General features: G+C 49.9%; 1 protein-coding gene across 1 annotated transcript; it reads left to right on the top strand.

Moving 5' to 3' along the window:
• The first annotated feature begins 6,124 nt into the window (after positions 1-6,124).
• UBL7 (ubiquitin like 7) lies at positions 6,125-19,191 on the top strand. The gene is made up of 11 exons (XM_026478510.4): positions 6,125-6,201; positions 7,761-7,973; positions 8,933-9,052; positions 12,699-12,781; positions 13,569-13,653; positions 14,176-14,233; positions 14,977-15,110; positions 15,372-15,421; positions 15,647-15,814; positions 16,363-16,485; positions 18,942-19,191. Exons 2-11 carry the CDS (start codon positions 7,790-7,792, stop codon positions 19,077-19,079), a joined length of 1,143 nt encoding a protein of 380 aa, XP_026334295.1. The 5' UTR covers positions 6,125-6,201; positions 7,761-7,789; the 3' UTR covers positions 19,080-19,191.
• Positions 19,192-27,826: the final 8,635 nt, after the last annotated feature.

The raw sequence follows: 27,826 nt of genomic DNA, 5'->3' as shown, positions 1-27,826 counted from the left end.
AAGGAGGGGCAGAGGGAAAGGGAGAGAGAGAGAATCTTAAGCAGCTCCACACTCAGTACAGAGCTGAACCTGGGGCCTGATCTCACGACCCTGAGATCACGACCTGAGCCAAAATCAAGTGTCAGGCTGACTGAGCCACCCAGGCACCCCGAAAAGGAAAAATATTTGACTAAACTAGAAGTGAGTAAAAAGAGCAAACAAGTTGTAAGGGAAAGAAAATTAGGTTTTCATTATAAGAAAATGAATTATCTCAAGGAAAGAAAATGTGAGCCCAGAATTTTATGTTCAGAAAACTGAGTTTCGGGGCACCTGGGTGGCACAACGGTTAAGCGTCTGCCTTCGGCTCAGGGCGTGATCCCAGCATTCTGGGATCGAGCCCCACATCAGGCTCCTCCGCTATGAGCCTGCTTCTTCCTCTCCCACTCTCCCTGCTTGTGTTCCCTCTCTCGCTGGCTGTCTCTATCTCTGTCGAATAAATAAATAAAATCTTTAAAAAAAAAACAAACTGAGTTTCACATGTAAAGGCTATCGATATGAAAAAGCTCAGGGAATATTGTAAACCTTCCTGGGAAATCTAGTAGAGAATGAGTTACAGTTGTAAAAAACTAGTGGTGAGCACTAAACACAGAATTCTTTGGAAACTAAAAGTGCTAAAAGGAAGAAGGTAAAGTATTTAATGGTATAGATTCAGATAATATATAACATGTCTGTTGAAGTGGAGAATAGAGGGGTAGAGTGAAAAGTATATGCAAAAAAAATTTTAAACTTTCTCTTTAATTTAAAAATTTTTTTTAATTTTTATTTTTTTAAAGATTTTATTTATTTGAGAGAGAGAGAGTGAGCAAATGAGAGAGAGAGCGCACACAAGCAGGGAGAGAGGGAGACGGAGAAGCAGACTCCCCACTGAGCAAGGAGCCCAATGCAGGGCTCCATCCCAGGACCCAAGGATCATGACCCAAAGGCAGACCCCAACCAAGCCACCCAGGCACCCCAAGTTATTTTTAAAAATATTTTGTTTATTTATTTGACAGAGAGACAGAGAGAGAGAGAGAGAGAGAGAACAAACAGGGCGAGTGGCAGGCAGAGGGAGAGGGAGAATCAGGTTCCCTGCTCAGCAGGGAGCCCGATGTGTGGCTCAATCCCAGGACCCTGGGATCATGACCTGAGCTGAAGGCAGACACTTAACTGAGCCACCCAGGCACCCCTAAAAGTTACTTATTTATTTAAGCAATCTGTACACTCAATGTGGGGATCGAACTCATGACCTGGAGATGAAGAGTCTCAAGCTCTTCTGACTGAGCCAGCCAGGTGCCCCTTAAACGTTTAATAATTATATCGATGATGATTGTATTGCTATTTTAGAGAGTGTTGTTTATGTAATGTGGGCTAAAGTAAATGAGTAATTATGGATTACCCCCTATGTTCTTGAGAACTAGGATTTTCAATGTGGAAGACAGGAAATAAACATGCAATATAGAAAAGGTTACCAAAAAACCCTGCGGTCTTGAATTTGAAGTAGCAGTATAAACTTTTTATCTCTATGAATATAGATCTAGATATAAATTAGTATAGGTCTAGAGCTCTCTCTAGCTCTGACCACCAAAGCGGCTTAGAAATAATGATCAGTCTGGCAGCAATGAGCATCTCCAGTGCCGACTGTGATCTGGAAATACAATTTCCCCCTAAAAACCATTTGAGCTTCTTGAAGGAACAGCTCATTCGTGTGTCTGGGGCAGATGAGCCTGGAACTTTTGTCATGCCAGAGAGTGTGGAAACCATCAAAAACTTCCAGGATTGTATGTTAGAAGGACTCAGCCTCAAGTTGAAGGGGCTCTACTGTGATAGTGCTATGAATTTCAACATGAGAAAATACAGCTAAATATACTGTGGAAAATGGGAGCCATTTTGATGAGCAGTAAAATTAAACAGGAGGAGAAGACTAGAAAAAAAGCGTGGTGTTGGATTAGAATTTGAAGTATTGGTGTTAAAACATATATAACTTACATTTACATATTTCATATACATATGAAATAGAAATACAGATGAATGAGTTTATGTGTGTAAACATTCATTTATTTCCTAGGTCTATCCACTGAGAGGGACTGGAAATAACTACATCCCAGTGGCAATAAACACACCTAGCATCCAGACTTGCCTTCTAAATACCATTCCCTACTAAAAGAAACCAAAGCCGTTTGGATTGATGACTAATAGGACAGACTGTCAACATTTCCCACATCACTCATGAAAACAGCAGTGAGGGGGCGCTGGGTGGCTTAGTTGGTTGAATGTCCAACTCTTGATTATGGCTCAGGTCATGATCTCAGAGTCCTGGGTTCAAGCCCTGCTTTGGCTCCGTGCCCAGCTGCTTGAGATTCTTTCCCCCTGCCTCTCCCTCTCTACCCTTTCCCCACTTTTTGGCTTGTGTGCACGCGTACACTCTCTCTCAAATAAATAAACACATCTTAAAAAAAACCCAGCAGTCTCCATCAACCGGGGGCAGTTGAAATTTGAATTACATTTGTGGATTAACTATAGATAGTAGTACTGTATTAATATTAATTTCTTGATTCTGATAGGTTGTACTGTGGCTATGTAGGAGAGAATGTTTTCGTTTTCAGGAAGTACGCACTAAAATATATAAGAGTAATGGGGCATCATGTCTGCAACTTGCTTTCAAATGGCTTGGGGATGGGGGTGGGAGAAGAATAATGTATCTAGAGACGGTGAGAAAGAATGAAAAGGTAAATGTTGTGAAATGTTAACAACTGGGGCTTCAGGTAAAGGTTAAAAGGGAGTTATTTTGTATTATTTTTGCAACTTGACTGTAAACTTCAAATTATTTTAAAATAAAAATGGGGGTGCCTGGGTGGCTCAGTTCGTTGAGTGTCAGACTTGATTTTGGTTCAGGTCGTGATCTCAGAGTCCTGGAGTCCAGGCCTGTATCCCCCTCTGCACTCAGGGGGAAGTCTGCTTCTCTCGTCCCCCTCTGTCATTCCCTCTGCTCGCACTTTCTCCCTCTATAAAATAAATAAATCTTTAAAAACAAATGGAAAAGTCATGTCGTCAAAGGCCACTTGAGCATATCGGGAAATATTTAGCTTACTCAACATATGCAGTATAATCTAAATTTTGTTGAATACATGCATTTATCTAAATCAATATAATTTTTAGAAGTATAAAAGAAGTTAACAATTGTCATCTATTAGTGATAGATCCATCTTAAAACAAAACAAATTTGGAGGACGTATACTACCCGATATCAAGACCTATTCTGAAGCTACAGAAATCAAGTTGTATGGTATAGGCACAGGGATAGAAAAATACACCACTGAGATAGAATAATCAGAAATTGACACCTACAAAACAGTCACCTTATCTATGAAAAACTACCACTGAAATTCAGTGGGGACACGATAAAAAAAGTGCTAGATCAATTGATACTCATGTGGAAAATAGAAACCTTGATTCCTTATATCACTTTGCACATAAAAACTAATTTGAAATTAATCATGACTTAAATGTGACAGATAAAACTTACAGAAGATAACAGGAAAATATCTTCAAAGTTAGGGCAAAGAGGGGCGCCGGGGTGACTCAGTCGGTTAAGCATCCGCCTTAGGCTCAGGTCATGATCTCAGGGTCCCAGGATCAAGTTCCATATTGGGCTCCCTGCTCAGTGGAGAGTGTGCTTCTCCCTCTGTGCTCTTCTTCTCTCTCTCTCAAATAAATAAAATCTTTTTTTAAAAATTAGGGCAGGGGCGCCTGGGTGGCTCCATCATTAAGCGTCTGCCTTCGGCCCAGGGCGTGATCCCAGAGTCCTGGGATCGAGCCCCACATCAGGCTCCTCTGCTGGGAGCCTGCTTCTTCCTCTCCCACTCCCCCTGCTTGTGTTCCCTCTCTCGCTGGCTGTCTCTATCTCTGTCGAATAAATAAATAAAATCTTAAAAATAAATAAATAAAAATAAAAAATTAGGGCACAGATTTCTTTTTTTTTTTTTTTTTTTAAAGATTTTATTTATTTATTCGACAGAGACAGAGACAGCCAGCGAGAGAGGGAACACAAGCAGGGGGAGTGGGAGAGGAAGAAGCAGGCTCATAGCAGAGGAGCCTGATGTGGGGCTCGATCCCATAACGCCGGGATCACGCCCTGAGCCGAAGGCAGACGCTTAACCGCTGTGCCACCCAGGCGCCCCATGGGCACAGATTTCTTAAATGGGACATAGAAAGCACTATCCAACAACACAAAATTTCATAAATTGGAGTTATAAGAAATTCTTTAAAAACACCATTAAGAGTGTAAAAAAGCAAGCCACCGACTGGGAGGATATTCACAATACACATTCTTGACAAGGACCTACATTTGTGCAATTCCTAATTTCAGTGACAATACTTATTTCTAAAAGTTCTTTTTGGTTCTTCTGAAATATGCCTGTTCTTTTTCATCATGTCTTATTCTTAAAGGCTTGATATCTTCTTTAATGTCTTTGATAATTTAAATGTGCTTTACCAAGAGCCCCAGGACCATTTTTTAAACTGTACATTTTATTGTACATAAATTCTTTCTAAAGTGGACTTAACAAAACTTGTGGTAATACTTAAGATGACACTTTGTGCATCCTATCTGATTTTATTCTCACATATTTAGTTTTGTATTTTTTATTCATATAGATCTGGGTTTTGTTGCTTTCTGTAAAAGAATACATTAGATTAAAAGATTTTAATTGTAGATGCTCAAATGACATGTTATTTGCCTTTTTTCCCCTATTAAATAGCAGACCTCGGCAAAATCAACTTAACTCATACAAAAGCCACCCAGCTACACATTTTCACCTGCCACTGAATCTTTAATCTCTTAATAGTGCTTCAGTTTCTGCAACTACTCATTGGTCGTAGTATACTACTGTTACTGTATGTTAAAATGCAGACCCTAGGACCAATTTTGGATGTTTCTGGGAAAGTCTGACCACAAACTTGCATAAAGTATAGACCTGGGATTTCAAATTCTCAGGTAAGACTATTCTTTCACACATCAGGTCCTGCCCAACCAAGCAGAGAGAATTTTTCCTGTCTTCTCTTAGTGTTGATGCATCGTTTTTTGTTTTTTTTCAGTTTGCCCTTTGACATAGGGTGCAAACTTTTTAAAGGTTTCAATTTCATGCATCGGTGTGTTTCAATCTCTGAGGGGCTCAATGCTTTGGCCCTCCCAGACCATGCAGTCGGTTTGCTCTCCTCAATCAAGCTATCTTGATTAGTGGCTGCCCCAATCCCTGGCCTACGTTGGGATGTTCTGGAATTACACTTTAACGGTTATGCACACCAGATCAGCCTTCAGCTGCTATGATCAACTTCGTTAACTTCTTATATTTACCTGTTTTTTTCTTTCCTTAGTCGTTCATCCTCGAATAGAGTCCAATTAGAAGCAGCCCCTCTTCAACATTTTAGCGCTAATTTTAACTTCTGTGCAAACAATCCAATTCTAACCGTGCATCTAAAATAAGCAGTTTCTCTATGACAGTTCAGTGGAAATTCCTCTCCCCAAATTCAGTGGATGACTGTTCTATAAACCTCGCCACTGCGTGTTGAGGTATCAGGATCTCGACTTAGTAACACCCCTCCACGGTTTAGAGGGAGTCATCCCTCCCTTCCCCATGTGCCTCCACAGGCAGGTTGGCGATGAGAAGCACACAGAAGAGGCTGACTTCACCCGGGGGCACGCGATTTTCTAGGGGGAGGACGGCGACGTACCGCTGGCCGAGTCTGAGGAGATCGCTCGGGAAAGCGCCCTCGGGGGTGAGGGGGGGCCAAGGTCGCAGCGGGAGGGGATGCGGGCGGGCTTTCTCTCCCGCGGCGCCGTCACAGCCTGCCGTAGCCGACGGATTCTGCACGCTTCCCGGGCTGCGCCAGGCCCACGTCCCGCGACTCGGGCCCTGGAAGGCAGACAGGTACCAGGCCCGTCGCCCGCGAAAGCCGCGGAGATACCCTCCCGCGGGAAATTTCAAGTGGCCTAGAAGCCACGCCCTTCCCGTCAACCGGAAGCTTTGCCATTAGCTCCACTAGCCTACAGGGGCCTCAGAAGGGGCGGGGCTGCAGCAGAAACTGCAACTCCCAGAGTGCAGCGCAGGGCTTCCGGCTTCCGGCAAGTGGACCGGAGTGTGTTTACACCGGCGGCTCTGCGGCCGGGTTCCTTCCGCGGGACGGGTGAGGGCGCCGGGCCCCGGGCCGCGCGGGCTGGACGTGTGTTTACTAGTTAGCTGGTTCCGTGGGAGCGGTGGGGTCGTCACCTAAAAGATAGTGTCCCTGCCCCACTATTAGCGGTCTGTAACCTTGGGCCAGTGACTTCACCTTTCTGAGTTTCGGTTCCCTCGTTTGTAATATGTGGATGATAATAATGCCTGCCTCAGGGAACAATTGTGAGGATTAAATGTGATATGGTATATAAAAAGACCTATTTATTCTCATAAACCTGAACACTATTAAAGTAGATCGGTACCTTGAGGATTCCTTGGGGTCTGCTGTGCAGTCTCGAAGCCACACGGCCTTTAACATTTTTTATTTTATTTATTATTATTATTATTTTTTTACAGTCTTGCCTGCTAGAGGCCTCTTTGGAAGCACTAATGATTATAACGAGGGCTTGCTTTGTCCTATGAGATTCCTCCGCCCTCGGAGTTCCTGATTCATTTTCTGGGCACATTTGCGAAGCATTGGGACAATAAAGGCAAAAATTCTAGTCTTTGCTTTCCAGGGCCTCCTAGAATGGGTTGGGGGTGGAGGGTTGAGAATTAAATAGGTATTTGTAACGCTTTGCCCTGAGGGAATGTGAGAACTCAGAGGAAAGGGAGAGGGGACTGAGAATGTTGTATTTGAGTTGATTTTGGTTGGAGTTTGCTAAGAGACCTAAGAGAGGAGGAATACCTGCAGTGTGAGTGAAGGCTTCCTGGGGGTTGGACTTCGATGCTGGGGAGGTTAGGGTAGGGCAGGGCTCTGTTTGGGGAGGAAGGCCAGCAGAGGGAACAGAAAGAATGTTGTCATAAGCCAGGCTGTGGAGTTTAGACTTATTCATAGAAGTGGTTTGGAGTCATTGGAGGAGTTCTAAGCAGAGGAATGACTTGATAAGGTCTGTGTTTTAAAGCGATGATTAACTGTGGAGAACAAACAGATGGTTACCAGAAGGGAGCTGGGTGGGGGGATGGGTGAACTAGGTGATAGGGCTTAAGAATACATTTAATCAGGATGAGCAGTGAGTAATGTATAGAATTGTCAGATCGCTGAATTGTACACCTGAAAGGAATACAACACTGTATGTTAACTATACTGAGTTGAAAAAAATAAAGTGATGAGTTGGCTTGCGGCATGGATATTTGATAGGGAGAGAGGCAAGAGGCAGGGAGCTTGTTATAAAGCTATCGCAGTTCAAGAAGAGTTGATGAAGAAAATTGGAAATAAGGAGCATACATTAGGGAGAGGGTTGGATGATCTCATTTGAACCTCACAACATTCCTATTAGGTGAGGTGGTGTTTTTATGTCCACTTTAAAGATGAAGGAACTGAGGCCTAGAGAGCTGAAGTTTTGTGCTGTTTATCATAGGATGAGTAAGGAGAGGACCCCAGATTCTAGTTCTGGCCTCCCGATGTTGCATCTTGTGTTTTTCCAACAGTGTCACACTGAATTAGCTTTTATTCAACCCCTTGGTGGGGTGGGGGTGGTGCAGGGTGGTGGTCTGCGCTTTAACTACTAAGGCTTTGTTCCTTTACAGGGAGAAAGAGAGAGCGCGAAAGAGAGAGGATGTCTCTCTCAGATTGGCACCTGGCGGTGAAGCTGGCTGACCAGCCACTTGCCCCAAAGTCTATTCTCCAGTTGCCAGAGTCAGAGCTGGGTGAATACTCACTGGGGGGCTACAGTATTTCATTTCTGAAGCAGCTCATTGCTGGCAAACTCCAGGAGTCTGTTCCAGACCCTGAGCTGATTGGTGAGTCTCTGTGGACTGGGAATGGGCTGCTGCTCTGATATCTTTCTGGGGAGGTACTTCTGGAATTACAAGGGTAAATTAAGAGTCTGGGATTTGTTGCCTCATCATGTTACCTGTCCGGGGAAGTGAGTCTTGTTGGGTGAATAGAAACACAAACCATGTAATAAAAGCATTGTTGCCATTTCAGTTGTGTGTTATACTGAGGTACTTTATCACAGAGTTCCTTAGCTATGACATGGAAGAGCAAGAATTTGGGATAGACTAGAGAAGGAGGAGCGCATTGTCCGGGGAGGCCCCCAGTATGTGGTATTCAAGATGGGTTTTGAGGGATGATTAGAAAGATTTTTGATTGCTTGATTCGTTAGAGGAAAGGTAATGAAAAAGGAAAGGAGGATGGCAAGGGTATCCTAGGTGGAGGAAGAAGGAATTAAATTATAAACGTAGTTTATAATAGCTGAGGGATCCGTTGGTTCATCCCTTTTTGTTGTTGCATTTTCCCATTCATTTAAATCGAGCAGTCTCCGGGATGTTAAGCTCTAGAGCTTTCCTGTGCATAGATTCTGTATTTTTTGACTTTGTACTAGCTAATGATTTTTATTAAAATCTATGTATTAAATAAGTGTACTTTTTTTTTAAAAAGATTTTATTTATTTATTCATTCGACAGAGATAGAGACAGCCAGCGAGAGAGGGAACACAAGCAGGGGGAGTGGGAGAGGAAGAAGCAGGCTCATAGCGGAGGAGCCTGATGTGGGGCTCGATCCCAGAACGCCGGGATCATGCCCGGAGCCGAAGGCAGACGCTTAACCGCTGTGCCACCCAGGCGCCCCTAAATAAGTGTACTTTTTAAAGCAAGTATCATTCTCTGGCTACCTGTCCAATCAAGATAAGTTTCTTAGGGGCAGAAATCATCTACGTTGTTTTGAGGAGCAAAATATACATGGGCCGTTCTCTTTTTAGATCTGATATACTGTGGCCGGAAGCTTAAAGATGACCAGACCCTTGACTTCTACGGCATTCAGCCTGGGTCCACAGTCCATGTTCTGCGGAAGTCCTGGCCCGAGCCTGATCAGAAACCAGGTGAGTAAGGACCCTTCGATAGGGAGAGCCCTGTAATCTCTACAAGGAAAGGGTCTGCGTGTTCTTGAGGCATGGCCTGGGTGGAATAAAAAGGTGATTTACTGAGATGGTGATGGAGGATATCGGTATTACTTACTGGATTAGTCTCCCTTGATAACAGAGTGAGATTTTGGTCTACTTGCTGTCAACACCACTAACTGAAGGGGGTTTGTTGCTCCACTTTTTAAGTTTATTACCCACTGTTTCCTAGTGGGGTAGGGAGTGTGTGTCTGTTTAAACTCCTTTAGATTAACAGTTGATTTCTCAATGAACTTTGTATCTTTTTGTTGTTGTTGTTCTCATTAGAAAAAAGCTGGAAACTCCTTGTGCTCCTGTAATGATGTAGTTAGTCCTCCTTCGCAAATCTTCCCACAAGTGGCCCTAGGCGGTGATTTATTCGGTCAGGCCCCCCCCTGCTAGCCTAGTAATGTATTTTCCTGAAGCTTGAAAATAACAGTATTGAAGTAGTTCTTGGAGTAAACTTTCAAGACCTTTAATGCCTTTTTGATTTATTAATAAAAGGTGCTGCTTAGAATTCATAATTTAAATTTTCTGTGTTTTAAAAGCTTCCCCAAGGATAAAGCTAAGCTGTATAAAAAGATTAGCTTTGTGAAACTGGCAGTTTGACATGTTTTTGTACGTTCATGATTGCTGTGATTGGTTATCAGCTTGAAATTTCTCCTCTTTTCAATTCTAAACGTAAAGGACAAAGGATCTCCTTTTGTCCACTCATGGGAAGTGAGAAAGAGAAAGGCAGCCTCTGACATTCAGGGGTTGGCCTGGCCCTCAGCGAGGCCTTGAAACATGAACAGTTTCACAGATCACCAACATCTATAAGGCCACCCACTCTGAGAAAGTAATGGATCAAGACAACAATAAGATCCCTCTCGTTTCTTAACAGAGACAAAACCCTGAACATTGCCTGCATCACAAAAATGACCCCATATCCCTGTCTCTGGCTATCATGAGTGACAGCTCCCTCTTTACTAGTTACAGCTTCAGCCTTGCTCTGGTTTCCTTCCTTCTAGGTAAGAATTGTTAAGATATCCAATCATAAAATCACCCCCACTTCCTGACAGCATTCAACCCGGAACACAGCCCTGCTTCTTTAAATGTCCCCCCACATCACAGCCAAAGCCCAGATCCTGCGTCTTCTCTAACATCATCTGGTTGAGATGCCCACACTTCCCGTGGTATGCATCCTCCTCTCTGTACAGAGCAGTAAACCCAACGCGGTCCACTGCAGGTGTGCCCCTCTGGTCTTTGGCTGGAGGGCACTGCCAGAAGGAAAGTAACATTTTTTGCTCCTTCGAGCCAGATTGTTTCTCTTTGATATCCCATTTAATCATTAGACCTGCAGGCCAGATGACAGCATTAGCATTTTATAGATGAAGAAAAGGAGCTTTAGAGAAGGTATTTATTGGGGCATCTAGGTGGCTCAGTCGGTGAAGCATCTGCCTTCGGCTCAGGTCATGATCTCAGGGTCCTGGGACCGAGTCCCTCATCGGGCTTCCTGCTCGGTGGGGAGCCTGCTTCTCCCTCTCCCTCTGCCCCTCCCCCTGCTTGCATGCGTGCACGAGCGTGCTCTCTCTCTCTCAAATAAATAAATAGAATCTTAAAAAAAAAAAAAAGAAGGTATTTATTCAAGGTCACCTACTTAGGAAGTGAGTGCAAGAGCTGGGATGTGAATCAGGTTTTCCTGGCTCCTGAGCCCACGTTCTTTCCACTGGGCTGGCTGCCTCCCACTTCCAAAGAGTGAGACTGCGATTAGCTCAGAGGTGTTGTAGAGACAACCATAACTCTTAGCCGATTGCTGGCTTAAGCTATTAAGAGTCCTTTTCCTCCTTCCTTTGGCCTGGAGATTTCTTTTTGAAACAAAGGCATGTTTTATTGGGGTTGAGAATAAACTCAGATCCGAAAAGAAACGTATCATGATGGCATTTTGGATATTTTATCCTTGAGTGCTCTTATAAAAGGAAGCACGTTTCTTGATCTCCCCCTAGATTAGCGCCTGTAGGAGGAGAACCTGTCAGTCCCTTCCTTCCCACCTGGATCCCTTTGATGGTTCTCTGTGGCAGGTTACAAATCTCTTCAGGATCTCACTTTGCCTGCTATTCCAGCAGCGACATGTACCCTGAGCTCCAGCCACAAAGACCAACTTGCTATTCTGTCAAAGCACTTCATTGTTTCATGCTCCCATGACTTTGCACATGTTCTCACTTAAGCTTAGGACTTTCTCCCACTAGTAAACATCTGCTTTGCCTTGAACACCCTCTCAGATGGCCTCCCTGGGAGACGGCTCTGTGTCCTAGGCTGCCCTCTGCACGAGGGCTGTCTGCCTCCGGCTCCCAGTGCTCTAATGGAGGTCCACATCTCTGCAGAGCGCCTCAGCACGCTATTTTATCATGGGGTGTTTGTGGGTTTGATCTAGTCTCGCTGCTTCCCCTGTCCCAAGAGTTCCTTGTTGTGGCAGGGGAGTCGTATCTTTTTGCCTTCCCGTGCCTTTCCCCAAACCAGGCCTGGAGTAAATTGCTTAGTACATGTTTGTTGAATGAATAAATTGGGTAATTCACTTAAGATGAATATTTTTTGAAAGACACCACTGTCCTGATTAGAAGCATAGGTAAGGACGTGGTTGCTGCCCCAGATCCCAGGGTACCATTCCCCTTGCTTTGGGACGGGGGCCCCTGGAGTTGGGCAGTACACAGTGTGTATAATCACAACTAGCTGTCCTAGGTGAAGAGAACCACACTTAAAAGTGTGACCCAGTGTGGACTTCCTACTTCCTCGCCCTCCTTTTACCCAGATTTCTTCACCTGTGAAATGGACTGATGTCCTAAATAGTGAAGTAACCAAGTAAACTAAGACAGCTGCTGAACTTTCCCATGTATGGAATGAATCCTAGTGTCCAAAGATCAGAAGGGAGCTTTGAGTCTCAGTGAAGCACTTGCGATGGGGCATGTAATACAAGGTTGTTAGAGAACCCTAGGAGCACAGTGTGGTTTTTTGGGTCGTTCTAATACATTTTTTTAAAAATTCAAAAGAATATAACTGAAGTCTGAAAGAAGATCTCAAAGAGGAACCAATCAGCCTTGATCCTGCCACCCTTCCTAAGTTCCGTTCTTCCCTCTGTCCCCTTCCAGCCCGGGACCACGTGCACGTGGACACATTTTACGTAGTTTTACTAGAGAACATATGTACAACTCTGTGTTCTATTTCTCTCCCTTAACATATTGTGTCAGCATCGCTCTGTGTTGTTCAGATGGCTTTTGGTACTTATTTTAAATCTCTGTAGAAAAGTCTACCGAGTGGATTATACCGTCCCCCTTGCAAATGTAGGAAGTCTAGAATTCCCGCAGTGGGGGATCGATCAGAACCGTCTCTTCCATGTGGGTAGATTGACCTCTGCCGGAACTGGAATCTCTTTGTTTTAGATACAGGAGAGGCTTAAAAGAGAGCGCGGGTTTTCACATCTGTGGCCTCGGTGGGTGTTTCTGCACCGGCGCGCGTGTGCTTAGCGGGGCGCTGAGGGAGCGCGCGGGAATGCTGCTCTGCCTTTGCCCAGGGCCAGGGCCGGCTTGTAGGTAACTGAGTGTCTTGTCCCCAGAACCTGTGGACAAAGTGGCTGCCCTGAGGGAGTTCCGGGTGCTGCACACTGCCCTGCACAGCAGCTCCTCCTACAGGGAGGCGGTGAGTGCGTGCCGAGGCCCCTTCCCGAGCCTCTTGCCCGGATGGCGGGAGAGGGTGAGGGTGCGAATGCTGGTGAGTGGTGTAGAGTGGGAGCCGGCAGCCTGTCGCCATGGCTACCAAGAGTTCCTCAGGGAGTTTTTGTCATGCCTGTGGGTCTCAGTAGGGCCCTATCATCCCCCAAAGAGGCGCTCTCAGCTAGGTGTTGTTGATTCCCTCTAATGGTAATGGTACCACCTCTCCTGATATTGGCCTCATGGCATGAATGTAGTTGCAGCCAGCGGATCCACATACTGTTTCTGCTGGGCCTCGTTCTTTGACTTTCCGCTGAATTGCCTGCCCACTGCTCCTTACCTGGATTTCCTCACTGGGAAAATGCGCTGAGGTGTCTCTGTAGGAGAATTGATATTAATAGAGCTGCAAACTTCCCAATATGTATGCAGACAAAATGATAATTTTACAGAGATTGAAAAGGGCTTTTGGGACCTAGAGGAACGTTTGCTCCTGGGCTCCTAAAGAGAGCTTTTATTTTGGAAGCATTAGAACTGTAGATGAGGGAAAAGAATAGAAATGGAAGGTTTACTCTGATCTTGCTTTTTTTTTTTAATTGTTTACCCTCTAGTAAGCCACAATCTTAGAGCAAAAAGAGGTTCATCTGTTCCTGGGGCTGTGGTTCCGTTGTGGTGGTGTGTGCGCGAGCTTGTAGCGGGAGGGAGCCCTTCAGCAGCGTGCGGGTGTTAGCTGAGTGGATTGGGCTAGTCGAGTGCTCAGCCCCCCATTTCCCCTGCAGGTCTTCAAGATGCTCGGCAATAAAGAGTCTCTGGATCAGATCATCGTGGCCACCCCAGGCCTCAGCAGTGACCCTATAGCTCTCGGTAAGTGCCGGAGGAAATGGGAGTTGTTGGAGAAGGAGAAACCAGGGGAAGGCAATTACCATCTTGTCCAGAATCACCGGTCTTGTTGGGGGAGGAGGGACACCAAGACGCATTCCCTATATCCAGCCCTCGGAGAGCGGTCAGTGCCACCGAGAAATCATGGCCTACCTAACGTCAGAAATGAGACGTGAGGATGCCAAATGGGGGCAGCAGTAAGCCCCCAGCAGGGAAGACTTCCTGCACTCATTGGTGGCTTAGGGAAGAACCCAGACGTATGGGGAAGAGAGGCTGGCGTGTTAGTCCGAGGCGTGTGACCTAAGTGCAGGGGGAGGCAGTGAGAGGGGCACAAGATGGAGAACACCTGGCTTGTGCTTCTTGGTGCTTCGTTTACCGTCTTCTCATGGGAGCTGCTTTGTGATCCTATGTCCCTCTCGAGCCGGTTGTTCTGAGGCCTACAGCCTCTTTACCCTCCTGGATCTGGCTAGATTCCCAGTCTCTGAGGTGAGCCCTGTTCTCCTTCAGGCGTTCTCCAGGACAAGGACCTCTTCTCTGTCTTCGCTGATCCCAGCATGCTTGATACGTAAGTATACCCATCTTATTAAAGGGTCCCCTATTCCTCCCCAGATGGTCGGCCCAGAAACCTCATTGTCGTCCAGGATTCTGCTCTTTGAGCCCAACCTCATCTATTCCTGAGTCCACCTGTGAAGTATGTCAGTCAGGAGGTGAGAAAGAGCAGGGGCTACTGGTAGACCTACAAAGCTCAAGGGCAAGGACACATGGAGATGTGGAGACAAAGCAGCGTTCTGAGGGCGGTGGCTCTGCGGGCCAGGCTCAGTTCAGCTCTCTTTCTGTAGACATGGAGGAGTCTTGGAAATACTTAAGGATGGGGAAAGAAGCAGATGCATTGATCCCTAAAATTTTAGAGCCAGAAGGGACACAGTAAAGTTCATATCCCTTATTCTGCAAGTGAAGAAAATGGCCCAACCCCGGGAAGAGAAGGGTCCTCCCAGAGATTTCCCAGAGGAAAGTTGAGATGGAGTCGAGACTGGAGAAGGACCCCTGAGCCTCCTAGACTGTGCATGTCCCATCATGCCTTGCTGGAGGGGCAGGTGAACATCTGCAGTGGACCCTCGGACCACAGACCTTGCCGCTGTTGCTGGGGGCAGAGCAACAGGAGGACAGAGCCAGGCAATGGGAGGTGCTGAGGAATTCAAAGGTGGGCACGGGCAGTGTGATTGTCTGGAGGGCACCCAGAACCTCTGTCATGCCCAGGGTGCTCGGTCCTTCCTGGTCACCCTCTGTTTCTTCCCACCTCTGTCCCAGGTTGGTGCCTGCTCACCCAGCCCTGGTCAATGCCATTGTCCTGGTTCTGCACTCGGTGGCTGGCAGCACCCCACTGCCGGGAGCCGACTCCTCGTCACGGAGCGCGACCTCCAGCTCGTACCGGGACATGCCAGGTGGGCCCCAGGGCAGTGTAACGTAAGCCCCCCTGGGGAGCCAGCCCTGGCCCAGGGATTTGCTTTACTCAGCAGCTATGTATAGCGCTGGCAGAGGGCGTTCCTTGGGAACTCTCGGTTTGAGTCAGGGAGTGCATCTGTCCTGTAATTTTCCAAGGGGAGGGATGAAAATGTGAATTTGGAGAGTATCTGAGCTGAGATTCTGGAGCTACGCCTGTGCCTTTCTGTTCTTCCTCCCCAAATCTGTTCTCCCTCCTCCAGGTGGCTTCCTGTTTGAAGGGCTCTCCGACGACGAGGACGACTTTCACCCAGTAAGTGGCCTGGCTGCTTGCCACTGAGGAGGTGGTGCCAGGGATGTGCCTCTCCCTGGGACTTGGCACACCCAAGCTAGGAGGTGGTCTTAACCCCTTTAGTGGCCAGTCTTGGCCTACTCTTCCCTTCTGAGCCTGGCAGCCGCTCAGGTGGTTCCTGTAGCAGGGGCGGGGTTCATCTGGGACTGTCACAGTGCCACCTCCCTGAGTGCCTCCCTTCTCCAGAGCTCCAGGTCCACGCCCTCTAGCAGCACCCCCAGCTCGCGCCCAGCCTCCCTGGGGTACAGTGGAGCTGCCGGCCCCCGGCCCATCACCCAGAGCGAGCTGGCCACCGCCCTAGCCCTGGCCAGCACTCCGGAGAGCAGCTCTCACACGCCGACTCCTGGCACCCAGGTACGGAGGGAGGCCCTGAAGAGGGAGGCCGGGCCCTCCGGGGAGAAGCTCCCTAGCGGTACTGACCCTGGTACTCCATCTGGTTTGGGAGCCATGGTGGGGTTCTCAGGGCAGCTTGGTTGACCTCCCCCCACCCCTTGCCCTTAAGGCTCAGCCTCCGGGGTTCAGTATAGTCCAGAATTCCTTGCCCTCAGAAGAACCTCCCCTCATACAATGTGCCCTTCTTCATCCCTGATGGGGCTCAGCCATCCAGCTTAAGTGTTCCTGGTAATCGTCACTCTAGCTGCCAAGGGCATCTCTGCCAGTGCTGGGGTCCTAGGCTAGGTCAGGGGCTTGATTCCATTTCCCTGGAGCAGAAGAGGATAGAATCTTTCCTGGCCACAGTGAGCTTTTAGTTACCCCTGTGTGGTTATCTCCTGTAGGTCTCTGTTGGGAGGCAGTAGTTGGGTCCCCTAGGGACCCACGATGGCGTGCTGTGACAACAGCTGGTATGGGCTGGAAGATTGAGGTGGCTCTGAGGGTGGCACTGACTGCTGATTCGTCTCTAGGGCCATTCCTCGGGGACCTCTCCGATGTCTTCTGGGGTCCAGTCAGGGACGCCCATCACCAATGATCTCTTCAGCCAAGCCCTACAGCATGCCCTGCAGGCCTCGGGGCAGCCCAGCCTTCAGGTCAGTTTTCCCTCCTCCTGGTGTCCTAGTTACTGGCGACTTCTTAGCTACTTTGGATAGTCAGCTTCTTTCTGCTCTCCAGAGGGCCTTCTTCACTTTAGAAACAGCTGGGGCATGGCGGGTGACAGGAGAGGCTGTTTCCAGCAAGGGCTGTTGTCCCTGTGGCTTCCACTCCTGTAGCTTGTGACTGTGGCCTGACTCCACTGACTGCGTAGCTTGGATACTTGGGGCAGTTTGAGTCAAGGAGTCATTCATTCATTCCACGAGCATTGACCGAGTGTTGAGTGCATATATACCAGACCTGGGTCCAGCTCCTGGGGCAGAGACAAGCCATCATCATCCCTGCCATGGAGGTGTACCAAGCAGAGCTGATTGTCAAAGAATTAGTTAGAGGTTAGCCAGGTGGGGAAGGAGGTATTTGGATGGGAGGATGGTGTCCACGCAGAGGCAGCCACCTGTAGAGGTACATGTGACATACCCAAGCCTACAGGCCAGAAGGCAGTGTCCTTGTGGAGAAGATCCTAGATGGAGACAGTGAAAAGGGGAGCGGGAGCCCGAGCATGAAGGCCTGGATTGCTCGGGTAAGGACACCAGCCTGGGTTCTGCAGTCAGCAGGGAGCCATGGAAGGTTTTAAGCAGGGAAGGCTACCATCAGTGCTCTGCTTCCTGGGAGGGTCACCCTAGCAGCTAAGTGGAAGGCCCTAGGGACCGATGTTTGCTTGCATATCTTCGTGCATGAGCTGTCTGCTGCACTCTGTTTCCTTTGCTCCTCACCTGAGCCTGGGGGTGAGTAGCATTTCTGGAACTTGTCCAGGGTCATGAAGCCATCCAATGGGAAAGACAGGGTTCAAGCTCCTGTGGTTTTCTCTAGACCGCGTGGCCCTGGTGGACGGTGAGGGGAACAGGAACAGGACCCAGGGACAGCTTGTCTTCTCTGTTCCTTCATCTTCCCCACCTAGCTACTTCCTCACTCTGCTGTCCAGCTCAGGAGCTTTCACTGGCTCCACCTGGCCTGTAAATGGGGCCGAGTTGGTGTGGTTTTTGAAAAGCCCTCCACGCCTCACCCTTGCATGCCCGCCTCTTGAATTTGCATGTCATCCCCGCTGCCTTCTCTTCCCACGTGTGAGCACATTGTCTTCGCTAAGTTGTGCACTTCCTTCTTCATGAGGTACAGGTATTATTAAGCTTTGCAAGTACTGAAAGAAAATGTGGGTTAATTTCTTTAAACCTTTATAGTAGAAGAGTTCTTTTGTAGCTGAGGGTCAAAATCCAGGAGCCATTACATGAAGAGGAATACATTTTGAGTTTGTAAGTGAACATTTCTGCACAGCAAACCAAACCAACCAAACAAACAAAAAACAGGCAAAGTCCTGAAGCCTAACGCACTGGGAAAAAGTCTGTAACACATTATCAGGCAAAGGGCAAACTTTCCTGGTATGGAGAATTCTAGTAATTTGGAATTAAGAACTCCATAGAAAAATGGGCAAAGGGCAGGAACAGACTCTTTGTGGAAAGGAAATACTGACGGCCTTAAAGCCCTGTGACTCCTTAGAGCCCCATTTCTTGGAATTCATCCTGGAGATGGAGGTACGTGCATGTAGAAAGTGACGTTTGCACAGAGGCAGTCACTGCGGCGTCGTTGGTGACGGCAAAAGGTTGGAAACAGCGTGGTTACGGTACATTTTAGGACGTCCATGAGTTGGAATATCGTACAGTTATTAAAACGTCTTTACTTAGGGATGCCTGGGTGGCTCAGTCAGTTAAGCGTCTGCCTTCGGCTCAGGTCATGATCCCGGGGTCCTGGGATCGAGCCCCACATCAGGCTCCTCTGCTCAGTGAGGAGTCTGCTTCTCCCTCTCCCTCTGCCCCTCCCCCCGCTTGTGCTTTTTCTCTCTCTCTCTCTCAAATAAATAAATAAAATCTTTAAAAAGAAATAAATAAAGAAGTCTTTACTTCGTGGCATAGAGAGATCAGCGGGATACATTATGTTGGAAAAAAGTGGGAGGGGTTGCTGAATGTAGAACAAGGGTCTCAGAAAAGGGTAGATATAAGGATACATATTTGTATTCTCTCAAAAAGTAAAATAGGTTCTCTGGGGTGGGAATGGGAGTGGATAGAGTGAGACTTTTCACTCTGCATCATTCTCAGAAACAAAACTAATTTAAAAATGTACGCCTTCCCCCCATTTCGTGTGTACGTATCTGTCGGTCTATACATAGAACGGGAGAAAGAAAGTCGTTTAATTTTTTGAAATTTAGACTGTGAGTAATCTGCGCCTTCTCTTTTGATCTTTATGGTGACATTTTCCTTTTTTTAATTGGGAAAACTTCTCGTTTGTTCTCTAAAGCCTCCAGCCCCTCTGACTTTGCTGTGGGAACCCACCTTCCGCTCTGCCCCTGAGCGGGGGTTCGTAGGGTCCCAGCTGACGGCTTCTGCCCGCTCCTGTCTTTCTGCAGAGCCAGTGGCAGCCTCAGCTGCAGCAGCTGCGGGACATGGGCATCCAGGACGACGAGCTGAGCCTGCGGGCCCTGCAGGCCACTGGTGGCGACATCCAAGCGGCCCTGGAGCTCATCTTTGCCGGGGGAGCCCCATGACCTCCTGTTCCTTCTCACCCCCCCAGCAAACTGCCAAGCTGGCTGCCTATGGGAGGCACTCCTGCAGGTGCCCCATCTCTCCTCTCCCCAATACATCTGATGGTTGACCTTCCGCCTTGTCCGTTGCGTGGCCCTTCTGGCTGATCTGAGCTGGTGGAGGCAGGGGGGCAAGCATGGCATGTGGGACTTGGTGTGTGGCTCGCCCCCGCTTCTGAGCCCTGGGTGGAAAATGTTAGACCCATGTCATGGGATGTTGTGTGATGCCCATACTGTCTTTCAGGAGAAGTTTCCCATGATAGCCCCAGACCCTTTGGTACTTTGGGGTGTTGTGGCATCCTCAGGACATGGCCAAGGCTGGAGCAAGGCTGCCACCCAGTGTCCAGGGTGGCTGCTGTATGGTCGCTGTGGCCAGAGGAGGCGTGTGCTTCTGAGATGACCCCAGGCTGGGGAGTGGCCAGGGGTACGTTTACTGGGAGCAGGTAGGGCAGCTTGCCTTCCCACAGGCTTCCAGAAGATTCTGTGTCCCTCTCCTGGCCTAGTTTCCCCAGGCAGTCTTTGCCACTGATGCTGTAATGACGGCAGACTCCAGGCCTCAGAGCGGTGCCAGGAGGCAGGGCCCTCTTCTCTGTCCTGAAGGCGTAAATACAAGAGCAGTTAAATAACAATACTAAACAACAACACCAACACGAACAGGGCTCAGCTTTCATCCTGAAGAGAGGGCACCAACCCCCAAGCTGCCGCTCCATCTGCCTGAGCTCTCGTTCCCCTTGGCACAGCGTTTCCTACTGCGTTGCAGACACGTCCAAGTTGAGCGAGTGGGTTTCATGTGCCTTGAGTACTTTGTCACATCCTTCTCCTCAGATGGTGTTTCAGTGGAAAGGAGCTCAGAGGTCTGCTCCTGCCCTGTGCCTTCGGCAGACGTTCTGTCCGCAGCATCCACAGTCACGGTCCTTCAGCTTCTGCTTGTCACTTCCTGGGACAAGAGGTCTCCCCCGTCCTAAGGACTGCCTCCTCTGTCCTTTGTTCCCCAGAGCGTTTGGCCTTTAGTCCCACAGACAAGCCTGCCGCTCTCTGCTCTGCTAGCGTGGCTCTAGTTACGGAGAGGAAGGGCAATTCCCTTGCCCCTTTGGCTTCTGTTCGTGTTGGTACCCAGCACATCCTGGTCTCTCTGTGTGACTTCCCATTTATCAGGGATGCTCTTAAAAAGAGGTACTTGGTGGGGGGGGACCCACAGTTCCAGATATGGCCTGAATAGCACATTGTTCTCTCCCTCCGCCAGAAAACATGAAGTCTTGCTACATTCCCCTCTCAGTCCTAGAATTAATATTGAAAGGTTCGCATTGGCTGAAAAGGTTCAGAACTCACCAGGTTTCTTGGTGCCAAGCCTCTTTGTGCCTCAGTGGTCTGCTTGGAGCCCAGCTGCCTCTTCTAGGAATCTCTTGTCTTTGCACCCGGTGCCCCTGGCTTGTTTGTGGTAGAAACAAAGGCTCCTTCCATCCTCGTGGGACCACTTGGTCAAATGGGGCTGACACAGCCCTTCCTCTCCCCACACTGCTGCCTGCCTAGAGCTAGTTTCATTCTGTGGCAGGTCATACTCTGCCCCTGGGGACTGCCTTCAGAGGCACTGGCGCTCCCCCCTCCCCTTTATGCTCTGGGACATTTGGGTAACCCTGTCCTGTCCCTGGAACTGACTCCCAAATACCAGTTGCACTGCTTCCCAGAATTGAACCGTTTCCACGATTTCCCTTTCCCTTCTTTGTCAGCTCTTTCCTCCAGGGTCTTGGCAAGTTGGCTTTGCTTCCTTTGGCCACATTTTAAATAATATATGTTGAGTCTGATAAGTGGCCCTACGGAGTCTGGGGCTTTCCATGGGCCAAGGACTCCTTCCTCACCATTGTTCCCTTCACCCTCTCAACAAACATCCAGCTTCTGTTCTGTGCCAGGTAAACCTGCTGGGGTCCTTGCTGTCACAGAGCCACGTCACTGGGAAGACAGGAAAACAGATGTTTACACTAAAGCCTGATGAGAGCCCGTGAGGCAGGTCCCCTGGGCTTGGGGCTCCTAGGAAGGGGAGCTCACTTGGGTGAGGGTGGGGGTGTGTGTGTGAGGGGGAGCTTCTTGGAGAGAGTGGCGCCTGACCTAGAGCTGAGGGGGAGGAGGAATCGGGCAGGAAGGTGTACATGTTGAGTGGGCTGGGAGTGGGGACAACAGGACTCCTGTAGCCCTGTGGGGCAGGGTAGATTTTGAGGTGGGCAGAAGCTGGGTCATTTTAAGCCATGTCGTAAGGAGTTTGGACTTCCCCTAAGGACGCTGGGGCGTCACAGGAGATTTTGAATCGGGAGAGCGGGGTTTGCATTTTAGAGAGGCCACTGGCTGCTGTGGGTGAATAGGTGGGGAGCAGGGCAGGCTTGATGGGGGGAAGGCCAGTGAGGAAGCTGTGATCCACTGAGCACTGACCACGGGCTCACCGGGCAGTGTGGTGGTGTGAGGGGAGGGCAAACTAGCCTTGAGGAATCCATTCATATTGCATCTTGGGAAAGGGGAGCAAACTAATTACCCCCGGTTATCAGATGGGGACACTGGGGTTGAGAGGTGAGGTCATCTGGCCACAGTCTCAGGCATTAGGCAAGTCTGCCTTAGGAACTCCAGTCTGTCCTACACCTCCCACTACTGGCCCTGGCTGGTGCGTGGGGTGGGGGAGGGGAGTGGGAGGTGCTGCAGGGTCTGACCAGACTCAGGAGCCTGGGCTTTATCCCGACACCAGAGAGCACCGTGAATGGCTTTAGGCAGGGCAGTGGGGGAGCCGGATTCTTGTGAGGTAACCTGACAGCTGTGTGGAGGCTGGATTTGTGGGAAGTGAGATTGGCAGTAGGAGACCAGTTAGGAGGCTTGCTGCCTGCAGATGGGACACAAGTGGGGGCCTTGACGAGAGCCGCAGCAGGGGGGCTGGGTGGAGGGGAGGGAGGTGAGATGTGAAAGACAGACTAGCCGTGGGGACGAGGGAGAGGGGGTGGTGGCAGGGTAGGCGTGGATAGATAGGGCAGCAAGAATAAGGGATGGGGCATGGGGTTTGGAATGCAGGGCCAGTTTGGGACATGTTGGACTCACAGTGCCATGGGACAGCCAGGTGGGGATGTCTTGTCGAACAGTTGGATGGTTCTGAGGCTGGAGACAGTAATGATCAGGAGCTCTTAAGTTGAGGACTGGGCCTGGGTCATGTGAGAAGGGAATTCAACACTTCAGGGACAGGTAGCAGGAAAGGGACTCTAAGGAGTTAGACTGTGTAGGGGTGGTGACTGGTGACCATGGAACACGGAACGGATGATATCTTCTGCTGCTTCTGGGAATGGTGAGCCCAGGAGTCGTCATAGCTGCCAGAGTGGAAGGAACTGGGCAGTGAGGGCCTGGTCAGGTGCCGTGAGCTGTCACGGAGAGACCTGGTAACTGGGGCTTGTAACCTTGGACTTGCCGACTTGAGCCATGGCGACCTTGGGGAGATGTTAGCATGGACCCAGAGCCCAGTGATAGGGGTCAAGGCCTGAATAGGTGGGGGCAGCAGAGGCAGGGAAGGGAGAGCGCTCCGGGGAGCCTTGCCTGTGAGGGGGTAGCTGGAGGGAAGACGGCTGGCAGATGGAGGGGAGATGAGGCTGAGAGTGAGCCTTTGCAGTTCAGCAGAGGTGAAGTTGGAATTGATCACGAGAACTTTTCTAGGAAGCTAAGGGGAGAAAAAAAAAGGAAGAGACCCCAAAATAGAATATGTAAATATGCAAAGATGGGTGAGTTTTCTGAACAGATCTCTTCTCCTGATATAACTCAAATTTGGCTGGGCTGGCATGGGCTGGGCTGGCACAGCTTGCCGGGCACATGGGCCCCATCTGGCCTGGGCCCCAGACCAAGCTCTCAGAGCCCTACCCTGAGCTGGCCTCTTGTCACCTCTGCCACAGGCCATGGCATCGCATGTTTGCTGAGAAAGTCAGGGTGGGGGGGCTAAATCACCTCCAACTTCCAGGCTTCCGTGTGCTTACCCAGCCTCTCCAAGCCCCCTCTGAGCCTGGGTGGGGGTTAGGTTGGCTTGGCTCTGCCCCTCGTTTCCCTGGGCCCAGCCCTGTCTGGCTCCTTCACGCTCTGGTAGTGAAGTTGCTGGTAACAGAATTCAGCTTCCTGTATGCTTGAAATGCCTCGTGCAGAGACCCAGGCACTGCCCTCCTGTACCTTGGCAAAGCGGCCGACAGCAATGCGGTACCTTGGTACTCATCTATCAAGCCCCCCTCTGTGCCAGTCCCTGAGCTAGGCACTCACAGATGCCATCTCAGCTGAACCTCATAACAACCCTGAGAAGTAGATACTCCCCCTTTTACAGACGAGTGCTTCCTCTTGTCACAGGACGTGACCATGCCGGGAGACTGGCCTTTCTGGGACTGGGGTGGGATTGGATCGGCATGATTCCATCGGTCCATCACCTGGGGCCTCGTGCCTGGCCGCCAGGCCCTGGAAGCCCGTGGGAGGCACTGTGGGGCCTGCTCAGCACTCATCCCTCCAGGAAGTGGCAGCTTGCGTCTTAGAAGGGATTCCGTCTTCTAAGTGAGACTGGCTGAGGGTTAGGTCTTTTCCTCAGACAGCCTAACCTCTTGGAGCTTACTTGTGTCCTGTTTGACATTTTCCCTCAATTTATATAAGTGGAGATTGACAATGTGCAAATCGGAGATGGCAGGGCACTCAGAGCTGGGCTGGTGAATATTCTAGATGACTGATGGAGTCAGGGTCCTGATAACGAGGCAACCCTAAGAAGAGGGACAGGAATACGGACAGTCTAAGGTCCTGTGGTGGGGACTGGAAAACCAATCACTCTCATGCAGGATGGGGTCTCATTTTTCCCCCTCGTAGGCCCAGATTCATACTCACCATCTTTCTCAACCAGTGTTCCAGAAAGCCACTACTGATGGGTGGGAATTGGCCCAAGGATGACTCGGGGCTAAGATCAATAGGATTTAGCAGCCTGCTGTCCCAGCCCAGTAAGGCAGTGCCTTTGGAGGGGCTTGGTCAGGAGGGAAGTCAGTCTTCCAACCCTTTACTACTCAGCCTCTTCTCTAAATGTTGTGTTCTGATCTGCTACCCTATTTTTTAAGGAGGTGGACACAAACCGGGCTGCCCAGCACCTAAGAGCTTCTCTGTAGTTTCTTAAATGACTGCTGATGTCCTAGGAATCAGCCAGGATTACAGAGAACAAGCAAAACCCCATGAGGGACTGAGTTGGAACTGGGGTTATTTACCCTGAAAAAAGAGTAGATTTAGAAGGGCATGGCCTCTGTGTTGAAATCCCCTGTTGAAATCCCCTGGCTCTATCCCAGGAAGAGGGATTAGACATGGTCTGTGTGGCCTAAGGGGACAGATGTAGGACCACTGCGCAGGAGTCTTTCCCTGGGGGAGACAGCTTCATCAGAGCTAAGTAGGGTCAGCAAGGCTGCCTTAGAGGTGAGCTCATTGTCACTGGAGGTATGCAAGAGGCTGCATGACCGCCATCAGGGCTGCTGTGAGGGGCTCCCGGATCAGACCTCTGAGAGTCAAGAATTGGGATTCTTAGATCACTGTATCTATGGAAGACCAGAAATGGTTTATGGGAGACCACATGTCTGCAAGTGTTTCTTTTCATGCAGGCGGCCCAGCAGGCTCAGGCATTACATCGGAGCTGGGAGCATCCTGGGACGCCTATCTTACTGGGATAGTTTTAAAAGCATATGTATTTCAACCTACAAACAAGAAGGACATGGAGAAAGTAGGATGAGAGAGCTTTGTTGATCTCTGGTTTAGAGCTGAGATTGACCAGAAGAAGCATAGCTCCTCTCTGTCCTTCTGTAAACAAAGGAGTGGAGGCTCGGGCTGGGGCAGGGCCTTCCCTAACTTGGGTCGATGGCCATGCTGGGATTTGTTCTCTGACCTCCCAGCCACTTCTAGTCAGGAGACTTTGTTAGTCTAGATGGGTTCCACATGACTCCCACGAGATCCTTCTCTGCCACAGGCCATGGGCACTGAGAATGGAGGCTCAGAGATGGGGATGGGGGTAGGGGGTATGGTGAGGCGGAGGGAGGAGTTTGTCTCCAGAAAGGCTTGCGGGTATCTGAGTCTAGTTTAGGCCGACTCCGTTCTGTTCCAAACTGGCCACCAGGTGGCACTCCTGCCACAAGCCCAGTGCCTAGCCGGCGGAGTTTTGGGGCTAAGACACTGGGTTGCTCCTGGAAGCCATGTCAGGACCTGACATGTTTTTAGGTGAGCTGAATACCCTGATGGAAGGAGAAAAGGTCTAGGTCTTATCTGCCGATCTCCTGAATCACTGAATATTCCCCCCCCACCGTGGGTTTTTGCTTTTGTCTCTCCACTTAGCAGGCCAGACCCCAATCTTAGCAATTTAGGGTGAGCCAAACGAATGACAATGCATCTAGAATAACTAGAACAGAGGCCAGAGATGCAGGAATGGAATGCTGCTGGGAAGTGCTGGCCCTCAGGTGCGGGGGGTGGAGGTGGTGGCCCGGAGCTGGCCTGGAAGGAGGAGTCAGGCTTGGATAGGTGGGGAGGGGCTGAGACTCAAGGCGGACATCCTGGCAGAGTCTTAGGGGCAGGCAGAGCCCTAAGGGAAAGGTGAACTGTGGGACCAGGGCCCGCACAAGCCGAGAAGGGTTTCCTATGTGCACCTCACGTGGTCCATCCCTAAACCCTGGCGTGGTCTTCAGAGGGTTGGGCCAAGTCCAGGGGAAGCTAAGACTGTGGTGTCTATGCCTGTGTCCATGAGATAGTCACGGGCCTGCCTACAGCGAGTACGCAGTAAGCTGGACTTTCCAGACATGGTCTACATGGCCATAAACATTTTACCTTTGAAGTGTTTGCCAATATTTTAAAACTGGGAGTTTCAATAAAAATTCAATTTTCAGCTTCTCTTGAAAAATCAGACTGCTTGTCATTCTGGGTGTACTTTCCCATGGCCCCTCCGGCCGGGGCTGAGTAGCAGCTGCCCTGTAGACAGAGCGTGTGCCTCCCAGTGTTCCTCAGCCCCACCCCATCCGCTTTTCTCTTCTCAGGATTTCCCCAGGCTCTGCCGCCTCCCCTCCCCCCACCGTGGGTGCTAGTGGTGGCTGGGGGGTGGGCAGTAAGAGCTGCTATTGTGAGTGGACAGAAGGCCTGGGTGGACACCAAGTTCTGAGGCCTCATAGCATGGTGGGTCTTGCATGCAGGGGCTGTTAGGGGCTCGGGCTCCTTATGCCTATGACGATGCTCTTGTGAGGGCTTGGTCACTCCTTGAAGACCAAGTGTAACCATGGAATCAGGGCTGAGGACAGGGTCAGAGAAAGCTTGGAGAGAGGAGGAATGCTCTGAGTAGGGCCCTGGAAGGCTGGGGAGGGGTCCCAGTGCTGCTTCGGGGCTCTGAACTTCAGGTCTGTGTGTGTCCATTACTCGGACTCTCCAAGGGGCCTTCTGGATTTGACTGTGCCTCAGCTACCCAAAGGGAAGACCTCTTCAAGGTATTTTTCTCCTAGATAGGAGCCCCTGCACCATTTCTTTCTCCCCCGCCCCCCCCCCGCTCCTGTCCCCCATAGGGGGAGCCATGGGGAAGGGGAGGACAGGAATACAACCCCCTCACACCCGTCAGCATTCCCATCTGTGGCTTCTTCTGCTGATCAGTTTCCCACCATTTGCTGTCAGTGGGGATTATGCCCCCACCCTTGCTCCGGGCCCCAAAGCTACCCCGGGCCTCCAATGAGGCAGACAGGCTCCTGTCATCACCTTAACTATTCTCAGTGGATTTCCCTGTGCTGCCTGAGGCAGGGAAGTCCATGCCCAAACGCCAGTCCTGCTCTGCTTCCCCCACCCTGGGTTCCTGCTCCCCTGTATGCCCACAGTCTAGTTGCTCTCTTCTTCTGTAGATCTACTGCCCCAATCATAGGCCTAGTTCTCATCTCCCCTGGCTGCCTGTAGCCAACCAGGAGTGGGCTGCCATCTGGCCCTTTGCCCCTGGATTGGCCAGCGTGGGGGTGCCCATTAGTGCAGCAGGTGCTAAGCTGGGCCTGGAGAAGGCCAGCCAGAGGCCCACCCTGGGACATGGGGTGGAACAGTCTTCAGCATTAGCCCCTCATCCGCACCCCAGCCTGGAAAAAAACTTCCCTGGCATCTACCCCGGTTTCCATCTGCTGCCCTGTTGCTTGGGAGGCTGAGCCCAGCCGCGCTGGCCTGCCCTTCTGCCCGGCACCTGGTAACCTGGGCCCTGTCTGGGTCTTTTTGGATGTAGGCTCCAGCCATACACAGCAGGCAGCAGCAACAGGGGGCAGTGCACGGAGAGCTGAGCGTTATGATGCAGAGGATGAGGGTGGGGGCCCCAGGGAGACAGTCCGAGCTGCTACCCCACCCCTCTCTACCTAGCTGTGTGACCTTGGGTATATCGCATTCCCTCTCTGTACCTTGGTTTTCTCTTGCGCAAAGGGAGCTGAATAAAAGCCCGTACCTTAGAAAACTATGGAGGTGGGCAGAGCTAGAGCGAGGCCGTGGAGTGGAGCGCGGACAGCGCAGAGTGACCTCTGTGCCAGGCACTGCAGTCTGAAAAGCCCGCTGGTCTTGGGCAAGCCTGTTCCCCATCCCTGTGCCTCACTGTCCTGTCATATGGGCTTCTATCCTCTCCCTCAGCGAAAGAGACAATGTAGGACTGCTGGGGGTCACGTAGGTGGAAGTGTGTTGTGAGTTGCCTGGCACATGGGCAGTTATTA

Source organism: Ursus arctos, unplaced genomic scaffold (genome assembly GCF_023065955.2).
Source record: "Ursus arctos isolate Adak ecotype North America unplaced genomic scaffold, UrsArc2.0 scaffold_28, whole genome shotgun sequence".
Taxonomy (NCBI): Eukaryota; Metazoa; Chordata; class Mammalia; order Carnivora; family Ursidae; genus Ursus; species Ursus arctos.
The sequence above is the reverse complement of the archived record's forward strand: the minus strand, read 5'-3'. Positions and strand labels throughout refer to the sequence as shown.